This window comes from Hemitrygon akajei, chromosome 25 (assembly GCF_048418815.1).
Source record: "Hemitrygon akajei chromosome 25, sHemAka1.3, whole genome shotgun sequence".
Classification (NCBI taxonomy): domain Eukaryota; kingdom Metazoa; phylum Chordata; class Chondrichthyes; order Myliobatiformes; family Dasyatidae; genus Hemitrygon; species Hemitrygon akajei.
The window spans coordinates 30,705,516-30,724,010 of NC_133148.1; the positions used below are offsets into that span (position 1 = coordinate 30,705,516).

Below are 18,495 nucleotides of genomic sequence, written 5' to 3' on the forward strand. Positions count from 1 at the left end.
TTAACTTCAGGCTAAACTGGAATTAAATATTCAAAGATTCAAAGTACACTTATTAAAGATCTACGCATACAGATTAGAACTCTCAGATTCATCTCCCCACAGGCAGCCACGAAACAAAGAAACACCATGGAATCTGTTCAAGAAAATATCAAATACCCAATGTGCAAGGAAAAGAGCAACTTGTGCAAACTGCAAGAAGTGAGCGAACAACATGTAGACTATCAAACTAGTAGTATTCAGTTTAGTGCCATTCAGGGCCGTGCCAATAGCCAATACAGGCTGCAGGGCCATTCTTTGCCCAAGCACCCTAGTCTGTATTGGTCAAAACACTCAAGAACAGCAAGAGAGTAACCAGTATCCAGAAACACATGTAACATGAAGACTCCCAAAACAAGTCCACAGCCTCACCAATGGATCCCAAGACTCCTGACTTCCCTCTGACAGCAGCTAGCAAGACAGAGAGGAAGACAAGTTAGATACGGGCAGACGGCAACGAACACCTGCTCATCCTCCGTGACTTTAACCTTGCTGAACTTCTCAATCGGAGAGAGGCAAGGGAGTCAATCATGGGCTTCCACATCACCTCCAGTCTACACTCTCCGCTCCAAACTTCATCGTTCTCCTTCCTTCACTTCCTTTATCTTTAAGTAAATTAACTGAAAATGTGGTAGTTAAACATACCTTGAGGATCTGGATACAATTTAGAAAACACTTTGGTTTATTGAGATTTTCCCTTTCTAGTCCCATTTTTTCTTAATTATTTTTAAACCCTCTCTGACTGATACAGTTTTTAAACAATGGCATAGATTAGGTATTAAATGTTTCCTGGATCTGTTTGTTGGAGGAAGTCTTTCCTCGTTCGAACAACTGTCAACTAAATATAGTTTACCAAAAACCCACTTTTTCCAATATTTACAAATTAGAGACTTTCTGCAATCTCAATTATATACATTTCCTAAAAGTCCTGATAAGAACTTAGATGAAATTCCTAATTTGAAACCATTTTATAATGGTTCAATATCCAATATTTATGATGTTGATGGGAATGAGAATGATTCTTTAGACAAAATCAAAAATTTTTGGGAACAGGATTTACAGACTTCAATTTCTGAAGAAAATTGGAATGAAATTTTTAAACTGGTTAATACTTCATCATGTGCCCATCATTCCCTCCTACAATTTAAAGTGGCCCATAGGGCTTATATGACCAAGGATAAGCTATCCCGTTTTTATATGGATATATCTCCCTACTGTGATAGGTGTAACAATGGAGAAGCTTCATTCATATGTTTTGGGCATGCCCAAGCCTTGAAAAATATTGGAAGAAAGTATTCCAAAGTTTTTCTGTACTTTTTAAAGTAAATTTTAAGCCTGATCCTTTGACTGCCTTATTTGGTATTGTTGGAGGGAAAGATACCATTTTGAAGAAATCTAACTTGCAGGTTCTGGCTTTTATCTCTGTTATGGCTAGAAGGGCACTCTTGCTTAAATGGAAGGATGCTGCTCCACCTAATCGCGCTCAGTGGTTATGGGATGTTATGGCATGCTTAAATTTAGAAATTTAACTACCTCAAACAATACCTGTACTTAAGTACTTGCAAGTATTTAATGTGCTTCTCCTCATAGTTTCAAACAAAACTTTTCTATTTCTTCCCAGGATAATTCTTAATCGTTCAGCAGTAAAAGACATCACGCCTCATCGTCATTGTTGGCATTATAAGGGACTAGACATTTATTCACCTAAAAAAAAACCCATCTATAGCAAATGGAAGTTCCAGTGCAGTCAGTTTGACCCATGTGGTTACAACTCAAAAAATGACTACTGCTGCTATAACAACCAATCTTAAATTATTATTATTTTTTTATAAACATCAGGAAGCAAGTTTCCACATCAGTTTTCACTCTATACAATACACTTCCAGACAGAAGTTTGTAGGCCTTTCCTGATTGAGGCATTTGAGCAGAGAAAAAAAAAATCAGAATTAACATTGCAGTAATGAGCACCCACACTCAAAATAGGATAACTTGTATTTTTATATGCTCCATGAATCAATTTCAATTAAATAGAAACATTTTTGAATATTGGATTCAAAGTGCTATGAAATTTGTTTTGGGTACTGTATTTCTGAAATTAGTTCTGTATTTCTCAGATGAGTCTGTATTGCCTTTGAATGTGGACTTGTACCCATCTTCAGCAGTATTTACTAGAGATCAGAACAAAGTGGGGTAATTTACTTTGATACTTCATCTTAAATATGTGCTTACTTTAGGGCTCCCAAAACCCTTCGCCCAGGTCCAATGTCCTGATTTCCAATTCCAGCCAATAATATCTAAAAACCTTTTCATTTCTCTTCGTACACAAGTTCTCCACTGTGGCCTGTGCCTCAATCACCAGCATTTCAAGACCTCTCCTGGAGAACCTTGATACACTCTTCTTGCTGCTCTCTCCTCTAAGGCAATCCCAACGCCTGGCTTCCTTGAAGAATCCCTTCAAGGCAGACATCCTCTTCTGAATGTCATGCTTTAACTTGGCACTGAGTGCAATAATTTGCAAGGGCTTCCATTGGAACACCATAGGTCGTGACTCAACAAACCTTTTCCAATGGACTCCACACTAATCCTGCTGTATATTTGGTTTCAGCACTTATGATTTTTTTTTTTTAAAAAGAACCCCGATTGGAGTTGGTGTTATTGACAACAATGCTTTAATGCACCAAAAATAATAAAATCCAATATCTAGGCATAGCTCATGCAAAATTAACAATACCCATTTTTTAAACTTGCACCACTTTCATAAAACTGTATTAAACATGTTCCTATTCCAGAAGCAATTCAACTCTCACATTTAAGTTCAATTTCTCTTTGGCTTCGTCCTCCCCATTTCTATAAAATTCTTCAACTCTAGTCCCTTAGCTGCTGATTTCAAACTAATAACTAACTTTTTAATTACAGCTCCTCTTCAAAGTCCATTTCAAAAGTCTTAATATCCCTGTTATTATTATTAAATATAAATGCAGAAAGTTCTAGGTGCTGTATGATTTTAATAAATAGCACAGTACCTGATTTTGACAGGATAATTTTATCTTTATGAAATAAGGGAAAGCATTGTAGTGCTGAAAGTAAAAAAAAAAGTTAAATTGTACAAATTACTTAACACTAAAAATTGATGTTGTAATCAACAAAACAATTTAAGTAACAAATACATATCTACGTGAACTTCCAAGTGCCAAAAGAAGTCAATAGCCTTTTCCTAATAAGCCTTTATAATTTGGGATTTTTGCATAAATTTTAAAAAGCCGATTGGGCTCTGAACACAAGATAAAAAATTAGGTTACATTGGGTTACATTAGGTTACAAAGGACTTTTACTCTTTATATATGGTGGCCCAAAGTAAACAGCAAATATGCTCATATCCACAATATTCAGCAAGAAATAAAAAGAAACATCAAACAAGATGGTATATCAGAACTATTTTCCCCCAAAGTCAAAGCTCTCCTGAAAGTACAAATGCTTTTACCTCACTATTTTTTTTTAAAGCACAGACAAATTAGGCTCTGAGTCACTGAGTCTTTAGATTTTTATTCATCTCAGTGCTTCATTTCTATTGAGCTTCGTGATGTGGAATCGTTGTTTGCACCCTATATCTGATTTGGCACTTTCTGCATTCCTCAGTATCCAGCTGAGTAAATGTCAGATTATACACATGAAAACGTGAGGATCTGCGGATGCTGGAAATCCAGAGCAACACACGCAAAATGCTGGAGGAACTCAGCAGGTCAGGCAGCATCTACGGAAAAGAGTAAACAGTTGACATTTTGAGCCGAGACCCTTCATCGGGACTGGAAAGGAAAGGGGAAGAAGTCAAACTAATAAGGTGGAGGTGTGGAAGAAAATGTACAAAGTGGCAGGTGATAGGTGAAACTAGGAGAAGGGAGGGGTGAAATAAAGAGCTGGAAGTTGACTGGTGAAAGAGATAAAGGCCAACACATGAAAACTGCAGTCTTACAGAGCTTTGATTTTAACTCTCAGGTCCCTCTGAACACCAATACTTTTAATTATTCAACATTTAAAAATATTCCCCGTCATTTATTTTTACCAATGTGGATGACCTTACAATTTTCCCCACAAACCACCCTATAAGATCACCACAGCCCATGTTTGTATGATTAGCAAATTATGCTTGATCTACTCATCAAATTCATTGATGTTGAGGGACGTCCATTCAGAACAGAGATAAGGAACAATTTTTTAGCTAGAGGGTGGTGGGTGCATCTGTGGAATTCATTGCCACAGATGGCTGTGGAGGCAAAGTCATTGAGTATACTTAAAGCAGAGGTTGGTAAGTTTTGATTAGTCAGGGCGTCAAAGGTTACAGACCAGGAGAAGACAGGAGAATGCGGTTGAGAGGGATAATAACTCAACCATGATGGAATGGCAGAGAAGACAGGGAAAATTTACAAGGATGTTGCCAAGACAGGAGGACCTAAGTTACAAGGAAAGGTTCAATAGGTTCGGACTTTATCCTTTGGACTGTAGAAGATTGAGAGGAGATTTGATAGAGGTATACAAAATTATGAGGGGTATAGATAAGGTAAATGCAAGCAGGCTTTCTCTGCTAAGGTTGGGTGAGACTATAATTGCAGGTCATGAATTAAGGGTGAAAGGTGAAAAGTTCAAGGGGACCATGAGGGGAAACTTTTTCAGTCAGAGCCATTAAAGTATGGAATGAGCTGCCACCACAAGTGGTGTATACGTGCTTGATTTCAACATGTAAGAGAAGTTTGACAGGGGTATGGAAGGCTATGTGCAGGTTGATGGAAGTAGGTAGTTTAAATGTTTTGGCATGGACTACATTGGTCAAAGGGCCTGATTCTGTGCTGTACTTTTCTATGACTCAATGGGCTGAATGCCCTAATTCTTCTCCTATGCCTTATGCTTTTATTTAGATTGTGAATTGCTGAAGCCCCAAAACCAATACCTATGGCACTCCACTGGATGCAAGCTCCCATCATAAGAACCACCAGATTATTCCTACTCTGGTCTTTCTGTTCATTGACCAATTATCTGTCTACAGTGTATGCTACAATACCGAGAGCTTTAATTGAGTTTAATAATCTCTTGTGGGACATTTTATTGAAGGTCCTTTGAAGTATCAAAGACATATCATCTGGAGTGCCATCAACCATTTTGCTACTTACAACCTCAAAAATCTTAACAGCTTTGTCAAACATAACTTATATCTCATAAATATATGTTGGTACTGTCAAATTCCATCATCATTTTATACATGCCCCTTAATAATAGATTCCAACAGTTTCCCTACTATGTACATCAGGCTAACTGATCATTCACTTCCTGTTTTCTCTCTTCCCCTCTCTTATATAGTGGGGTTATACTTGCTGGTTCCAACTAATGAACACTAACAAAATCTCTAGAATCAAAAAACAGAAAATGCTGGTAATATTCAGCAGGTCACGCAACATCTATGAAAAGAGTGAAACAGTTAACATTTCAGTCCAACACTCTTATCAGAACCATGTGCATTTTTATTTCGGCTTTCTAGCATCTGCAATTTTTTCATTGGCCATTTCTTCTGAAAGATTATGTCTTTGTAACATCAACTTGGTTCATGGATACAGACTGATGCATCGGGTATTTCCAGCATTTTTGTTTTGGCTTAAGCCTCAGAGACATCTCTAGCCCATATTTCACAGCTTTAACAAGTCCTTTTGTTTTACCTCTCACTCACAGCCCTCATTAATATGTTAACCTGAAGCTCCGTAAGCATTAGAATCCCTTGGCTAAACTCAACTTCGCCACATCAGAAATATTCCCGATGTCCTATCCATCTCTCCGCACCATCTTTGCAGAATAAAATTAACTTTTTTTTCCTAATTTCCCACCTCTGATGAAAGATTTCTGACCCGAAATTTTAACAGTTTTTCTTTCTACAGTGTAATAAACCCTGACGTGTATTTTAATGTAAAATTGTTAACATACTCTCCTGCTTCTCCCTAACATGAAAGATGGCACATAAATTTATAGAAAGATACAGCACAAAACACGCCCTTCAACCCATTGCATCAATGTTGACTCACTTGCACTAAAGCCCCCTATGCTCTGTCTATTCAAATACCTGTCTAAATGATTCTTAACCCTGGTTAACATAGACAAAATGCTGGAGGAACTCAGCAGGCAGGGCAGCATCTACGGAAAAGAGTAAACAGTCAAAGTTTCAGGCTGAGACAGTTCATCAGGACTGACTAGTGATTGTAATTTGATTCCACCACTTCCTCTGGTATTAAATGCACTCTGTGTAAAAGTCTTGCCTCTCAATTCCCCTTTAAAACTTCTTTCATCTTGAACTTGGTTTTTTTTGATACACCACGATGGGAAGAAAGATTCTATTACTCTATTTATGCCTCTCATCATTTAATATAAACATAAACTTGATGTTATTAGAAGAGGAGAGAGTGAGCCATTTCAAGTTCCTGGGTGTTGACATCGCCGAGAACCTAACCTGGACCCAACATATCGCTGCAACTATGAAGAAGGCAAGACAACGGCTATATTTCATTAGGAGTTTGGGGAGATGTGGTTTGTCACCAAAAGCAATTGAAAACTTCTACAGATGTACCATGGAGAGCATTCTGACTGGCTGTGCCATCTGGTATGGGGGTGGGGGCACCACACAGGATCAAAATAAGCTGCAGGTGGTGGTACAGGAGCCTGAAGGCATACACTCAGGAACAGCTTTTACCCATCTGCCAACCAATTTCTAAATGGACATTAAACCCATGAACACTACCTCACTACTTTTTTTTTTAATTGTCTTTGCACTACTTATTTAATTAAACTATTTAATATACATATATACTTACTGAACTTTAGGGTTTTTTTTTCTCTAAATCATGCATTGTACTGCTGCTGCAAAGTTAACAAATTTCACAATGATATTAAACCTGAATCTGACTATGAATGATAGAAGATCATTATAGCAGTAAGGTCTGTTAACAGGACCAAGTAGCTTCAACCACAAATATTAACTGTTTCTCTTCCTAAAGGTGCTCCCTGATGTGCCAAATATTTTCAGCATTATTTTTAAGTTGCAGGCTTTCAACTCCTACAGTTCTTTGCTTTTTAAAAATTTAATCTAAACACTGATTAGATCTGCGAGTAATGTGGAAAAAAAAAAGCATGGGACTCACTGGCAGATATTCACAGAATCAAAACATAGAACACTAAAGATTCTCCAATGACCGAGTCCATGGGGAACAGAATCTTGATTTATGAGAACATCCACTGGAGGAAATATAGTCTGAGAAGAGCATCTAAGAAAGATTTTATCCCCAAAGCATTCAAGAGAACAAATGATAAAAGAACAGGTCTGTTGTAAATAAAATATTAGTTACTCACAGTCATTTTTTGGAGCTACCTCACAGTGCATTCCGCCCAACAAGAATAGTAGAGACTGTAAGTATAACTAAAACTATAAAATTCTGCATAAGCTAAGATATTCCTAACACTGAAGGCAAACCAGTTAACATTAGATGAGACAGTTTGGATAGAATCATTTATCTCTTTTATCTAGCAGGATGAACAGAGTCCTTGTTATGATTAAATCCACTATGTACACTTTGTTTAAACAAAAAAAAATTCTTAAACAAAGTATTCCAATTAAGAAAGCTGTCTTATATATGAGAAACAAAATTTTCTTCATTTTATGCAAAAAAAAACTAGGTGAAACAGTTATCAACTATCCCCAATACAGTGCTCCCCTTACTGAAATCTGCAGTACAATATCTATTCATTGAAAACATAACCCACCACAATGTATGCTTCCAGCTAACCACAGCTATTCTTTGTTAATATTGGGGTAAACTGTCTCTGACATAAAATCATTGAGGGAAAAAAAGAAACATTTTTAAGCAACACATAAAATGCTGGAGGAATTCGGCAGGCCGGCAGCATCTATGGAAAAGACCTTTCCGCAGGACTGGAGAAAAAAAGATGAGGAGTAGATTTAAAAGATGGGGGGAGGTCAACCCCCATCTTTTTTTCTCCAGTCCTCCTGAAGGGTCTTGGCCCACAAGGCCTGCTGAGTTCCTCCAGCATTTTATATGTGCTTGTTGGATTTCTTGGATTTCCAACATCTGCAGATTTTCTCTTGTTTGTGATGAGAGACATTTTAAAAATGATTTTGATTGGTTCATTAATTAAGTACTCCAAAAGGACCATAACCTTGTCACGGGCTTTGGGGGCTTGCGTGCCTCAATGACCTGAAGAGCTATGTTGGCTGGAGTCAGGGCCTTGTGCTTTGACTCTTGGTAGGGTCACCCATGCCAAAAAGGTCAATGGTTAGAGGTCAGACTGAGTGGTCCACCAGTCTTTCAGATTCGGGGGTCCAGCTCTGGGCTAACAACCCTGACTGCTCAAAAAACAATTATGGTAACAGTAATGAAGAATTCTTCTCCATCTGTGTGTGACAGAATGGACAGACAGAGATGGAGGACCTTCATTGCTGTCCTAAATGTTAGCGATGTAATAGGCAATAAGTATTAGTTAAGCACAATAATAAATTATTTCCATATATAGTTCACAAAGTTGTTAAATGCTCACAAGAGCATAATTCATTGAAATATTAGCTTAAAACCTAAAAGAAATGAAGTTTATCAACTGGAGCCATACATCAAATTCAAAAATTTATGCACAAGAGAATGCAGTTCTCTGAATTAACATACAATATACTTACTTCAAGTTTATCAGAGTCGATACCCTGGTCAGTTAAATTCTGAAATACAAGATCAAGGTTGGCAGCTGGGTGTTGTTGTAGGATGGCTTCCGAGAATTCTTTACGATTACCAAACTTGCTCAAGTCTGTGTGCCATTCACAGTGGTAAGCCAAGCACAAGGGCCAAAAGAGAAGACCATACAATCTAAACATTATAGCAAAGGTGAGGTAGGTTGGCAATCCTGGAGATGGACAGAGATTAAAATTATAAAATTGATAGTCATTATGTCGAGTTCTCAATACTGTGCAAATTTATCGGCATGTCCTATAAATATGTTTTCATAGACATCCAACGTATTTGAAAAGTGAAAATCTGATTCTGAATTTATAATAATTCTTAAATTATTTAAAAATCCAGAGCAATATTTTAATATTAATCTGACTGCTTGCCCTTGTGCCACCAAAATCAGTTGTCATTGGAAGAGCCATCTTCTGAAACAGAAACCCATCTTCTTAGTGTGAACTTTGTCATCAATAATAAATTTTACAATCTTCTGGGTCATTTTAACACTGATAACATCACAGCCATTGACACACGTGCCCCAATTCCTGAAATCTCAGGCGAATTTAAGTAGAACTTCTGCTCTCCTAAGCACCTAAGTACCTTCAAAGCCACAGTAAGAAGGAACATAGCCTTCTGCCTAGGCAGAAATTACCGTAGATTCCGGATTATAAGCCGCTACTTTTTCCCCACATTTTGAACAGCTTTGAACTCTGCGGCCTTTAATCCAGAGCGGCTAATACATGGTTTTTTTTCATGCCGCCTCGTAAACATTTTGCCTCGTAACAGTAGACCAATAAAATTGATGAGTAGTTCACAGAGGTCCAATGAAATTGTACGATAAATCAAGCGCACTTTCACAATTAAATTATTGTAAATCAGTCATTTGTACTCACCCTCATCAACATGGAAAATACTCGAAGAAAAGCAAGACCCGAGCGCGTCAGACCCGAGCGCATCAGACCCGATTAGACCCGATCGCGTTACGCAAGCGCGTCAGACCCGATTAGACCCGATCGCGTTACGCAAGCGCGTCAGACCCGAGCGAAAACGCTGCTTTTAAGTTAAAGGCGATCAATAACTTTTCCTGGTAGGCTGCAGTCTATATATTTTTACCAGTCGCTAGGAGATATTGGAATGTTGTTCGTGCTGTTCAGTAAAAAAGTATATGCAACGTAATTTGTGTTACCGATACGTATGTATATTTAAAAGTAGTGGTGCGGCCTAAAATCCGGTGCGGCCTTTACAATTAAAAAATTGATTTTATTTCTAAAATTAGAGCCAGCGGCTTTTAATCAGGTGCGCTCTGTAGTCCGGAATCTACGGTAATTAGAACAAAAAGCAACTAATGTTTAGCATAGTTTGGCATTAATATACTGCTTTAGCTTCACATTCAAAGTTCAAAGTATATTTATTACCAAAGTAGGTCTACATTATACCACCTTGAAATTTGTCTCCTTACAAGCCAGTGCAGGTTCCCTCTGTGGCCATTACCCTTAGCAACAGGTATACTCTTTGGATATCACTGAGGGGGATGGCCTACCTGGGCAGGGCAGCAGCAGCCACACCAACAGCACTGTGGTCAGCTTCTGAGCCTCCGACGGATATGGTGAAGTCAGGCGGAGTAATAATCATAGGGGACTCGATAGTTAAGGGGACAGATAGGAGATTCTGCGGCTGCAAAAGAGACACCGGAATAGTGGGTTGCCTCCCAGATGCTAAGGTCCAGGATGTCTTTGGGTGGTTGCAGAATATTCTTGGAGGGGAGGGTGAGCAGCCAGAGGTCGTGGTACATGTTGGTACCAATGGCATAGGCAGGAGAGGGGTAGAGGTCCTGTGCAGCAAGTTAGGGAGTTAGGAAGGAGGCTGAAAAGCAGGACCTCCAAGGTGGCAAACTCCAGATTACTCCCAGTGCCACAAGCTGGGGAAGGTTAGAACAGGACGATAATGCAGATGAATGAGTGGCTGAGGAGATGGTGTAGGTGGCAGGGTTTCAAGTTCTTGGATCATTGGAACCTCTTCTGGGGAAGGAGTGACCTGTACAAGTGGGATGGGTGTACCTGAACTGAATGGAACCAATATTCTAGGAGGGAGGTTTGCTAATGCTGTTGGAGGTGGGTTTTTTTTGCTCTCTTGAAGATTTTATTGTTCACTCTTAATTCCTTTTTCAATATTTTTATTGATTGCTTACAAAAAAGAATACAGAGTACAGGAGGATGTATATCATATATCAATTACAATTTATGTGAATCACACTTACAGTTTCATTACTCCATATTCATGTAAATTAAATTGAATCGTAATATTGAAAAGTAATAATTTTATTATTATACAAAGAATCTAAACCCACTACTGAGAAAAGCTGTTTGGTAAAGAAAAGGAAAAAAATCCTTATCATATAGTAAAACATTATTAGCCAACATCTGTACTTGATAGCAAATCAAAGATTTTGAATAATTCAAAAATTGGGGAGGGTTTAAACTAGATCTGAAGAGGGTGGGAACCGAAGTGAAGAGGCAGAGGATAGAGCGGTTGGCGCACAAGTAGAGACAGCTTGTGGGGAGTTTATGAGGAAGCATGAGCAGATGATAAAGCAAAGGTGCACTCAGCCAGGTGGTTAGAGGTGTGTCTATTTTAATGCAAGGAGTATCATAAACAAGGCGGATGAAGTTAGAGCATGGATCAGTATGTGGGACTATGACGTTGTGGCCATTACAGAAGAAACTTGGATCTCTGGGGCAAGAATGGCTGCTGAATGTGCCGGGCTTTAGATGTTCAAAGAGGACAAGGAGAGAGGTAAAAGTGGGGGCCTGGCATTGCTAATCAGGGATAATATCACGGTTGTTGAAAAGGAGGAAGTAATGGAGGGATTGTCTACTGAGTCAGTGTGGGTGGAAATTAGAAACAGGAAGGGGGCAATAACTCTACTGGGTGTTTTTATAGACACCCCCTCCCAATAGTAAAAGGCATATCAAGGAACAGATAGGGAGGCAGATTTTGAAACAATATAATAATAATAATAGTTCTTGTGATGGGTGATTTTAACTTTATTAATATTGACTGACATCTCCTTAGAGCAAGAGGTTTAGATGGGGTGGTTTGGTAAGTGTGTTCAGGAAGGTTTCCTGACATAAAATGTAGATAAACCAACTAGAGAAGAGGCTGTACTAGATCTGCTATTGGGAAATGAACCTGGTCAGGTGTCAGATCTCTTGGTGGGAGAGCATTTTGGACATAGTGATAATAACTTCATCTCCTTTACCATAGCGCTGGAGAGGGATAGCAGCAGACAATTTGGAAAAACATTTTAATTGGGGTGGGGGAAAATATGATGCTATTAGAAAGGAACTTGGGAACATAAATTGAGACCAGATGTTCTCAGAGAAATGTATGGCAGAATTGCAGCAAATGTTCAGGGAACATTTGCATGGCGTTCTGCATAGGTACATCCCAATGAGACAGGGAAAGGATGATAGGGTAAAAGAACCATGGTGTACAAAGGATGTAGAAAATCTGGTTAAGAAGAAAAACTTACAAAAGGTTCAAGAAACTAGGTACTGTTAGAGCTCTAGAAAAATCCAAGGGTGCCAGGAAAGAGCTCAAGATGGAAATTAGGAGAGCTAGAAGGGGCCATGAGAAGGTCTTAATTAAGGAAAACTCCAAGGAGTTCAACAGCTATGTGAAGAATAAGAGGATGAGATGTGTGAGAGTAGAACGAATCATATGCAATGGTGGAACATATGCACAGAGACAGAGGAGGTAGCAGAGGTACTTAATGAATACTTTGTTTCAGTGTTCACCATTGAAAGGGGCCTTGGCAATTGTGGGGATGACTTACAGTGGACTGAAATGCTTGAGCATACAGACCTTAAGAAAAAGGATGTGCTGGAGCATTTGAAAAGCATTAAGTTAGATAAGTCGTGAGGACCAGACAAAATATACCCCAGGCTACTCTGGGAAATGAGGGGGGAAGATTGCTGAGACTCTGGCGATAATCTTTGCATCATCAATATGGACTGGAGAAATACCAGAAGATTGGAAGAATGTTGTTCCCTTGTTCAAGAAAGGGAGAAGAGATAACACAGGAAATTATAGACCAGTGAGTCTTACTTCAGGGATGGGCAAGTTGTTGAAGAAGATTCTGAGCATTTGGAGAGACATAGTCTGATTAGAGATAGTCAGCATGGCTTTGTCAAGGGCAGATCAGGCCTAACAAGCCTAACTAAATTCTTTGTGGTGGTAACAAAACACATTGCACATTTAGACAGAGATGTAACAAAGATTTTTTACTCCTCATGTATATGAAGGATGTGAGTAATAAAGTCAATTCAATTCATTGATGAAGGTAAAGCATTGGATGTAGTGTATATGGATTCCAGTAAGGCATTTGATAAGCTTATTCAGAAAGTAAGGACACATGGAATCCAAGGAGACCTTGCTTTGTGGATCCAGAATTGGTTTGCCCACAGAAGGCAAAGGGTGGTTGTAGATGGTTCGTATTCTGCATGGGGGTCAGCGACTAGTGGCATTCTGCAAGAATCTGTTCTGGGACCCCTCCTCTTTGTAAGTTTCATAAATGACCTAGATGAGTAAGTAGTGGGTTAGTAAGTTTGCTGATGACACACAAGTTGAGGATAGTCTGGTGGGTTGTCAGTGGGACATGAATAGGATGGCGAACTGAGCTGAGAAGTGGCAGATGGAATTCAACCCAGATAAGTGGAGTGACAGAGGATGAGACAGAGCTGTATAAGATGATGAGAGGCATTGATCATGTGGATAGCCAGAGGCTTTTTTACCCCAGGGCTGAAATGGCTAACACGAGGGGGCATATTTTAAGGTACTTGCAAGTAGGTACACAGGAGATGTCAGAGGCATGTTTATCCACACAGAGACTGGTGGGTTTGTGGAATGCTCTGCCAGCGGCAGTGGTAGAGGAGGATACAATAGGATCTTTTAAGAGACTCATAGATAGGGACATAGAGCTCAGAAAAATAGAGGTCTATGCGGTAGGGTAATTCTAGGCAGTTTCTAGAGTAGGTTACATGGTCGGCACAACATTGTGGGCCGAAGGGCCTGTAATGTGCTGTAGATTTCTATGATTGTATAAAAACAAGAAACCCAAAAGAACCCATTTTTAAAAAAGTAATACACAGAGAGAGAGGAAAATGGAACGCATACCATGGAAACAATGGAAGCTAGCAACAGCATTCAGAACAGAAGTGAGTTCACAGCCACAAAGGCTGGAGCAGGCCCACAACCTCAGCTCCAATTCATCACACAGCATTGGAAAATGTCATGGAGCCCTGCAGGCACAAAGCCCAAAGTAATTGGAGCAGGCCCACAGCCTCAGCTCCAGTTCATCGCAAAGCAAAATGTTGCAGAGCCCACAGACACAAAGCCCAGATCAGCTCCCGTTCATCGCACAGCATTGGAAAACATCGTGGAGCCCGCAGACACAAAGCCCAGAGCATCCGGAGCAGGCCCACAGCCTCAACCTTGGTGCAGCAAAGAGCAGAGTAAATGCTGTGCAGCAGCGAGCAGAATGGGCCTGACCCTCGCCTGTGGGCCCTGCACCTTGGCTTTTCAATCCTGGTGTTTAAATCCTCCAAACATTGGGTCATTCCTCCCCCTAAGAGCTGACCCCCCCCCCCCCCCCCCAACAACAAACTCCGGGCCTGGACCCCGCCGCCACATTCCGGCCCATATCCGACCTTTCCAAATTGGCCGAACACTTAGATAGACCAGACCTTGCTCTCGGAATAGGTGGAGGGGCTCCGAAATTCCCGCTTCACATGCCCCGACTCCAACCGCTTCTCCTTGAACCTGCCTCAACTTCGCTCCCAGTCCATCTTGCATGTCTCAACCTTCGAGCCAGTCTCACCTTCGTCGCCTCTTCACTGTTTCTGTGATCGTTTACTATACATGTTTATTTTTAAAAACAGAAAAAGTATTATTAATAAAATCCATCGATGATGAGCACAAGGTGCTGTGGCACAAGTCTATTCCAAGCAAGGTAGAAATGAAGAATTGGGAAAAAAATACACAACTCTAATGGAGTCTTTCTTTTGTTAAAATACTTTATACGTGCTCCCTCATAACATCCTATTTCATCAGAGATAAGCACAAGGTCTTGTGGCAAAATCCCATTCTAAGCAAGGACCTCCACATCGCCCATGCATGCCATGTCATTCCACACATCCATCCATCACCAAATGCCGCCTGAGTTCCTTCCAGCCAATTGTTCGTTGCTTCAGATTCCAGCATCTGCTGTCTCCCATGCCATCTCATTCCACATATCTTCTCCCCCCACCCAGCCATCACCAAATGTTGCTCGAGTTCCTTCCAGCACATTGTTCGCTGCTCCAGATTCCACATCTAGTGTCTCCCATGCCATGATCGACCAGGGCATTTCTCACCCAGTTGGAAATATCCCACGACTGTGCTGAAACACACAGCTCGAACCATATCATCAAGTTCGCCGATGTCACGACCATGGTGGGTCTCATCAGCAAGAACGACAAGTCAGCTTACACAGAGGAGGTGCAGCGGCTAACGGACTGGTACAGAGGCAACAACCTGTCTCTTAATGTGAACAAAAGAGATGGTTGTTGACTTCAGGAGGGCACGGAACGACCACTCCCCGCTGAACATCGACGGCTCCTCGGTAGAGATCGTAAAGAGCACAAATTTCTTGGTGTTCACCTGGTCCCTCAACACCAGCTCCATAGCAAAGAAAGCCCAGCAGCGTCTCTACTTTTTGCGAAGGCTGAGGAAAGTCCATCTCCCACCCCCCATCCTCATCACATTCTACAGGAGTTGTATTGAGAGCATCGTGAGCAGCTGCATCACTGCCTGGTTCGGAAATTGCACCATCTCAGATCGCAAGACCCTGCAGCGGATAGCGAGGTCAGCTGAGAAGATCATCAGGGTCTCTCTTCCTACCATCACGGACATTTACACTACACGCTGCATCTGCAAAGGAAACAGCATTATGAAGGACCCATGCACCCTTCATACAATCTCTTCTCCGTCCTGCCGTCTGGGAAAAGGCTCCGAAGCATTCGGTCTCTTACGACCAGACTATGTAACAGTTTCTTCCCCCAATCTATCAGACTCCTCAATACCCAGAGCCTGGACTGACACCTTGCCCTGCTGTCCTGTTTATTTATTGTAATGCCTGCACTGTTTTTGTGCACTTTATTCAGTCCTGGGTAGGTCTGTAGTCTAGTGTAGCTTTCTCTGTGTTGTTTTTACGTAGTTCAGTCTAATTTTTTTGTACTGTGTCATGTAACACCATGGTCCTGAAAAACATTGTCTCATTTTTATTATGTACTGTACCAGCAGTTATGGTCAAAATGACAATAAAAGTTCGCTGGACTTAACTTGAATATTACCCAAATCTTTCACAGGGGCCTTGGTCGGACAACATGAATTCACCACTGGACTGAAATGTTCTGAACTATTTTAAAAATCTTTGAATTGTTATTAATTGAATTGTTAATTCAATTAACAGTTATTAATTGAATTGTTATTATATTTTTTAATATAATTAACCATACTACGGTATTTCATCATTCAATTTATTTTATTTGATTGATCATTATGGGATACCGTGATTGCATCAATGTGATTTATATTCAGTGCATTTTGTGCTATTTTATTTTGATTTATAATAAGTATCCTTATGAACTGTGTTTGTGTACAGTATATGAAACTTAATAAAAGTATTGGAAAAAGAAAGAAACGTTAACCATGGTTACATCCAAGGATGACTTAAGCTTAATACTTGCTTTTTGAAGACTGATTAAAGCATTGAATAACATACACGGTATTTGTCTACTCTACGATGGTACTTTCTCAGTAACAGTAATACTCCAACTAGACTATGCGTTATTTTTTCTTTCTGCACGACCTGGGGTGTACTATGTGTAGAATGATCTGTCCGAATGGACGCATACACCAGCTTTTCACTGTATCTCGGTGCCTGAAATGATAATAAACCAATTACCAGAGCAGTAAAGGTCAGGAGTTAAATGGGGCGGTGGGAGCGATTAGATTTTATTCAAACTGTGAGGAAGAGCAAATAGATAATAGAACAACAGGGGAAGTTCCTCCCAACGACTTTACCTGTGCAGTTTAAACTTGCAAAGGATAAGACAGCAAATCACGATCACTCCGTGTTTGACTGACAATCACTGAGAATTAAAGAATAGCCTTTTTTAAAAAACACTTACTTGCGCAGCCGTCCGGCCGGGTTTAATGACGGCAGGAAACGCAATGCGCATGTGCACTTTTAAAGGGCAACCGCCCCGGCCCGAGGCCCCCTCCGACGTTCGTTTTCCGGCCATCTGCATTGTACGCATGCGTTTGGGGAGGGGTGGGGGGCGGCATTCGTCCGGCGCATGCGTAGCACCGGACCGAGCCCAAAACACGACAGTGCTAGTGCGCTTGCGTGCAGAGAAGTCTCCGAGATTATCTGTTCACCTGGTGAGATAACGGATTACCGTGGAAAAATAACTGTAAAGGATCAGTTGTCCAACGTATTCACAGTCAACATTTCTGCTTCTTATTATCTGCAGCGAAGATGGCGCCCGATTATGTAGGTTAAAGTGATGAACTTTCGCGGAAATTAAGTACAAACTTTTAAATTAAAAAAAACTTAATTATATAGAATGAAAATGAAAAGTATCAGATTCTTTTTTTATGATGGAGAGCGTTAAACTGATCGCAAGAAAAACACGGGAGCCAGAGATACTTGAATATTCTTCAGCGAGGCGCTCGCATGTGACGTGTATAACCCATAAGAATTGTGTAAACAAAGAAAATGCTTAATCAAATATATTTACAATACTACTGAAATATTAAATGCACTACACTCCTCCCTGCTTAGCTATAAACTCCCAACTCAATAAAGAATGCATCTCAACTGAAACATGTAACACATTGCTCACTAGACATATACACTCATATGTACATATATACTGTACACACTCACAACATACAGAATACACTATATAATATTACTATGTAGACATCCACAGCATAGTAAATTTAAAATTGCCCCATTCAGGCATAAAGATTTAATCACAGGAGGATTTCTTACTCTTGTGGGATTGCGTTCTTTAACGTTTTCCTAACAAGGTGGAGTCACTCTGCTTGGCCTGAGAGACTTTTGGCTGTGAAACAATCTCAGGTTCTGGGGCCTCCTCCATGGTGGATGTAGGAGTCGACTCCGAGACTGCAGGAAGTGCCCCTGACAACTCTGGACAGCTTTCTTCTCCAACAATCGTCTCTGCTCTCCTCAACGGATTGGCGTGTCATCTCCAGATGACATCAGACGTAATCTTCACTGTGTAGGAGGGTAGTACCGTTCGGTTGATAATCTTTCCAAGTACCTACTTCTGATCACCTCTGCCAGGACTGCTTGTCCAGGAGTGCAACATCGAACCTCCATGTTTGAAGAGCCCTCAATTTGTCTTGGCTGTTCGTCCTGCGTACTCCTTCTGAGACTGGGTTTGAGGAGATCCAAGTGGAAGCACAAGAGGTGACACAGGAAGGCTGATGAGCTGTTGGTTGTGGGGAAAGCTGCATTGTGACATGTAAATTGGTGGGATTTCAGTGTAGAGGGTTCTGCTGACCTGGCTCTCAGTGCATTCTTTAGACAAAGCTTTCCACCAAGTCTTTTGTAGTTGTGTGATACAGT

General features: G+C 40.4%; 1 protein-coding gene across 1 annotated transcript in view; it reads right to left on the minus strand.

The window, feature by feature from the left end:
* Positions 1–17,146, minus strand: part of LOC140716264 (cation channel sperm-associated auxiliary subunit gamma-like) — a 164,544-nt gene extending 147,398 nt beyond the window's left edge. The window contains exons 1-4 of the mRNA XM_073028874.1: positions 17,027–17,146; positions 14,540–14,708; positions 8,753–8,973; positions 3,060–3,113 (exon numbers count right to left, since the gene is read on the minus strand). Of these exons, the coding sequence (XP_072884975.1) occupies positions 3,060–3,113; positions 8,753–8,973; positions 14,540–14,648 (384 nt within the window). The 5' untranslated portion in view covers positions 14,649–14,708; positions 17,027–17,146. The remainder of the gene's footprint in view (positions 1–3,059; positions 3,114–8,752; positions 8,974–14,539; positions 14,709–17,026) is intronic.
* Positions 17,147–18,495: the final 1,349 nt, after the last annotated feature.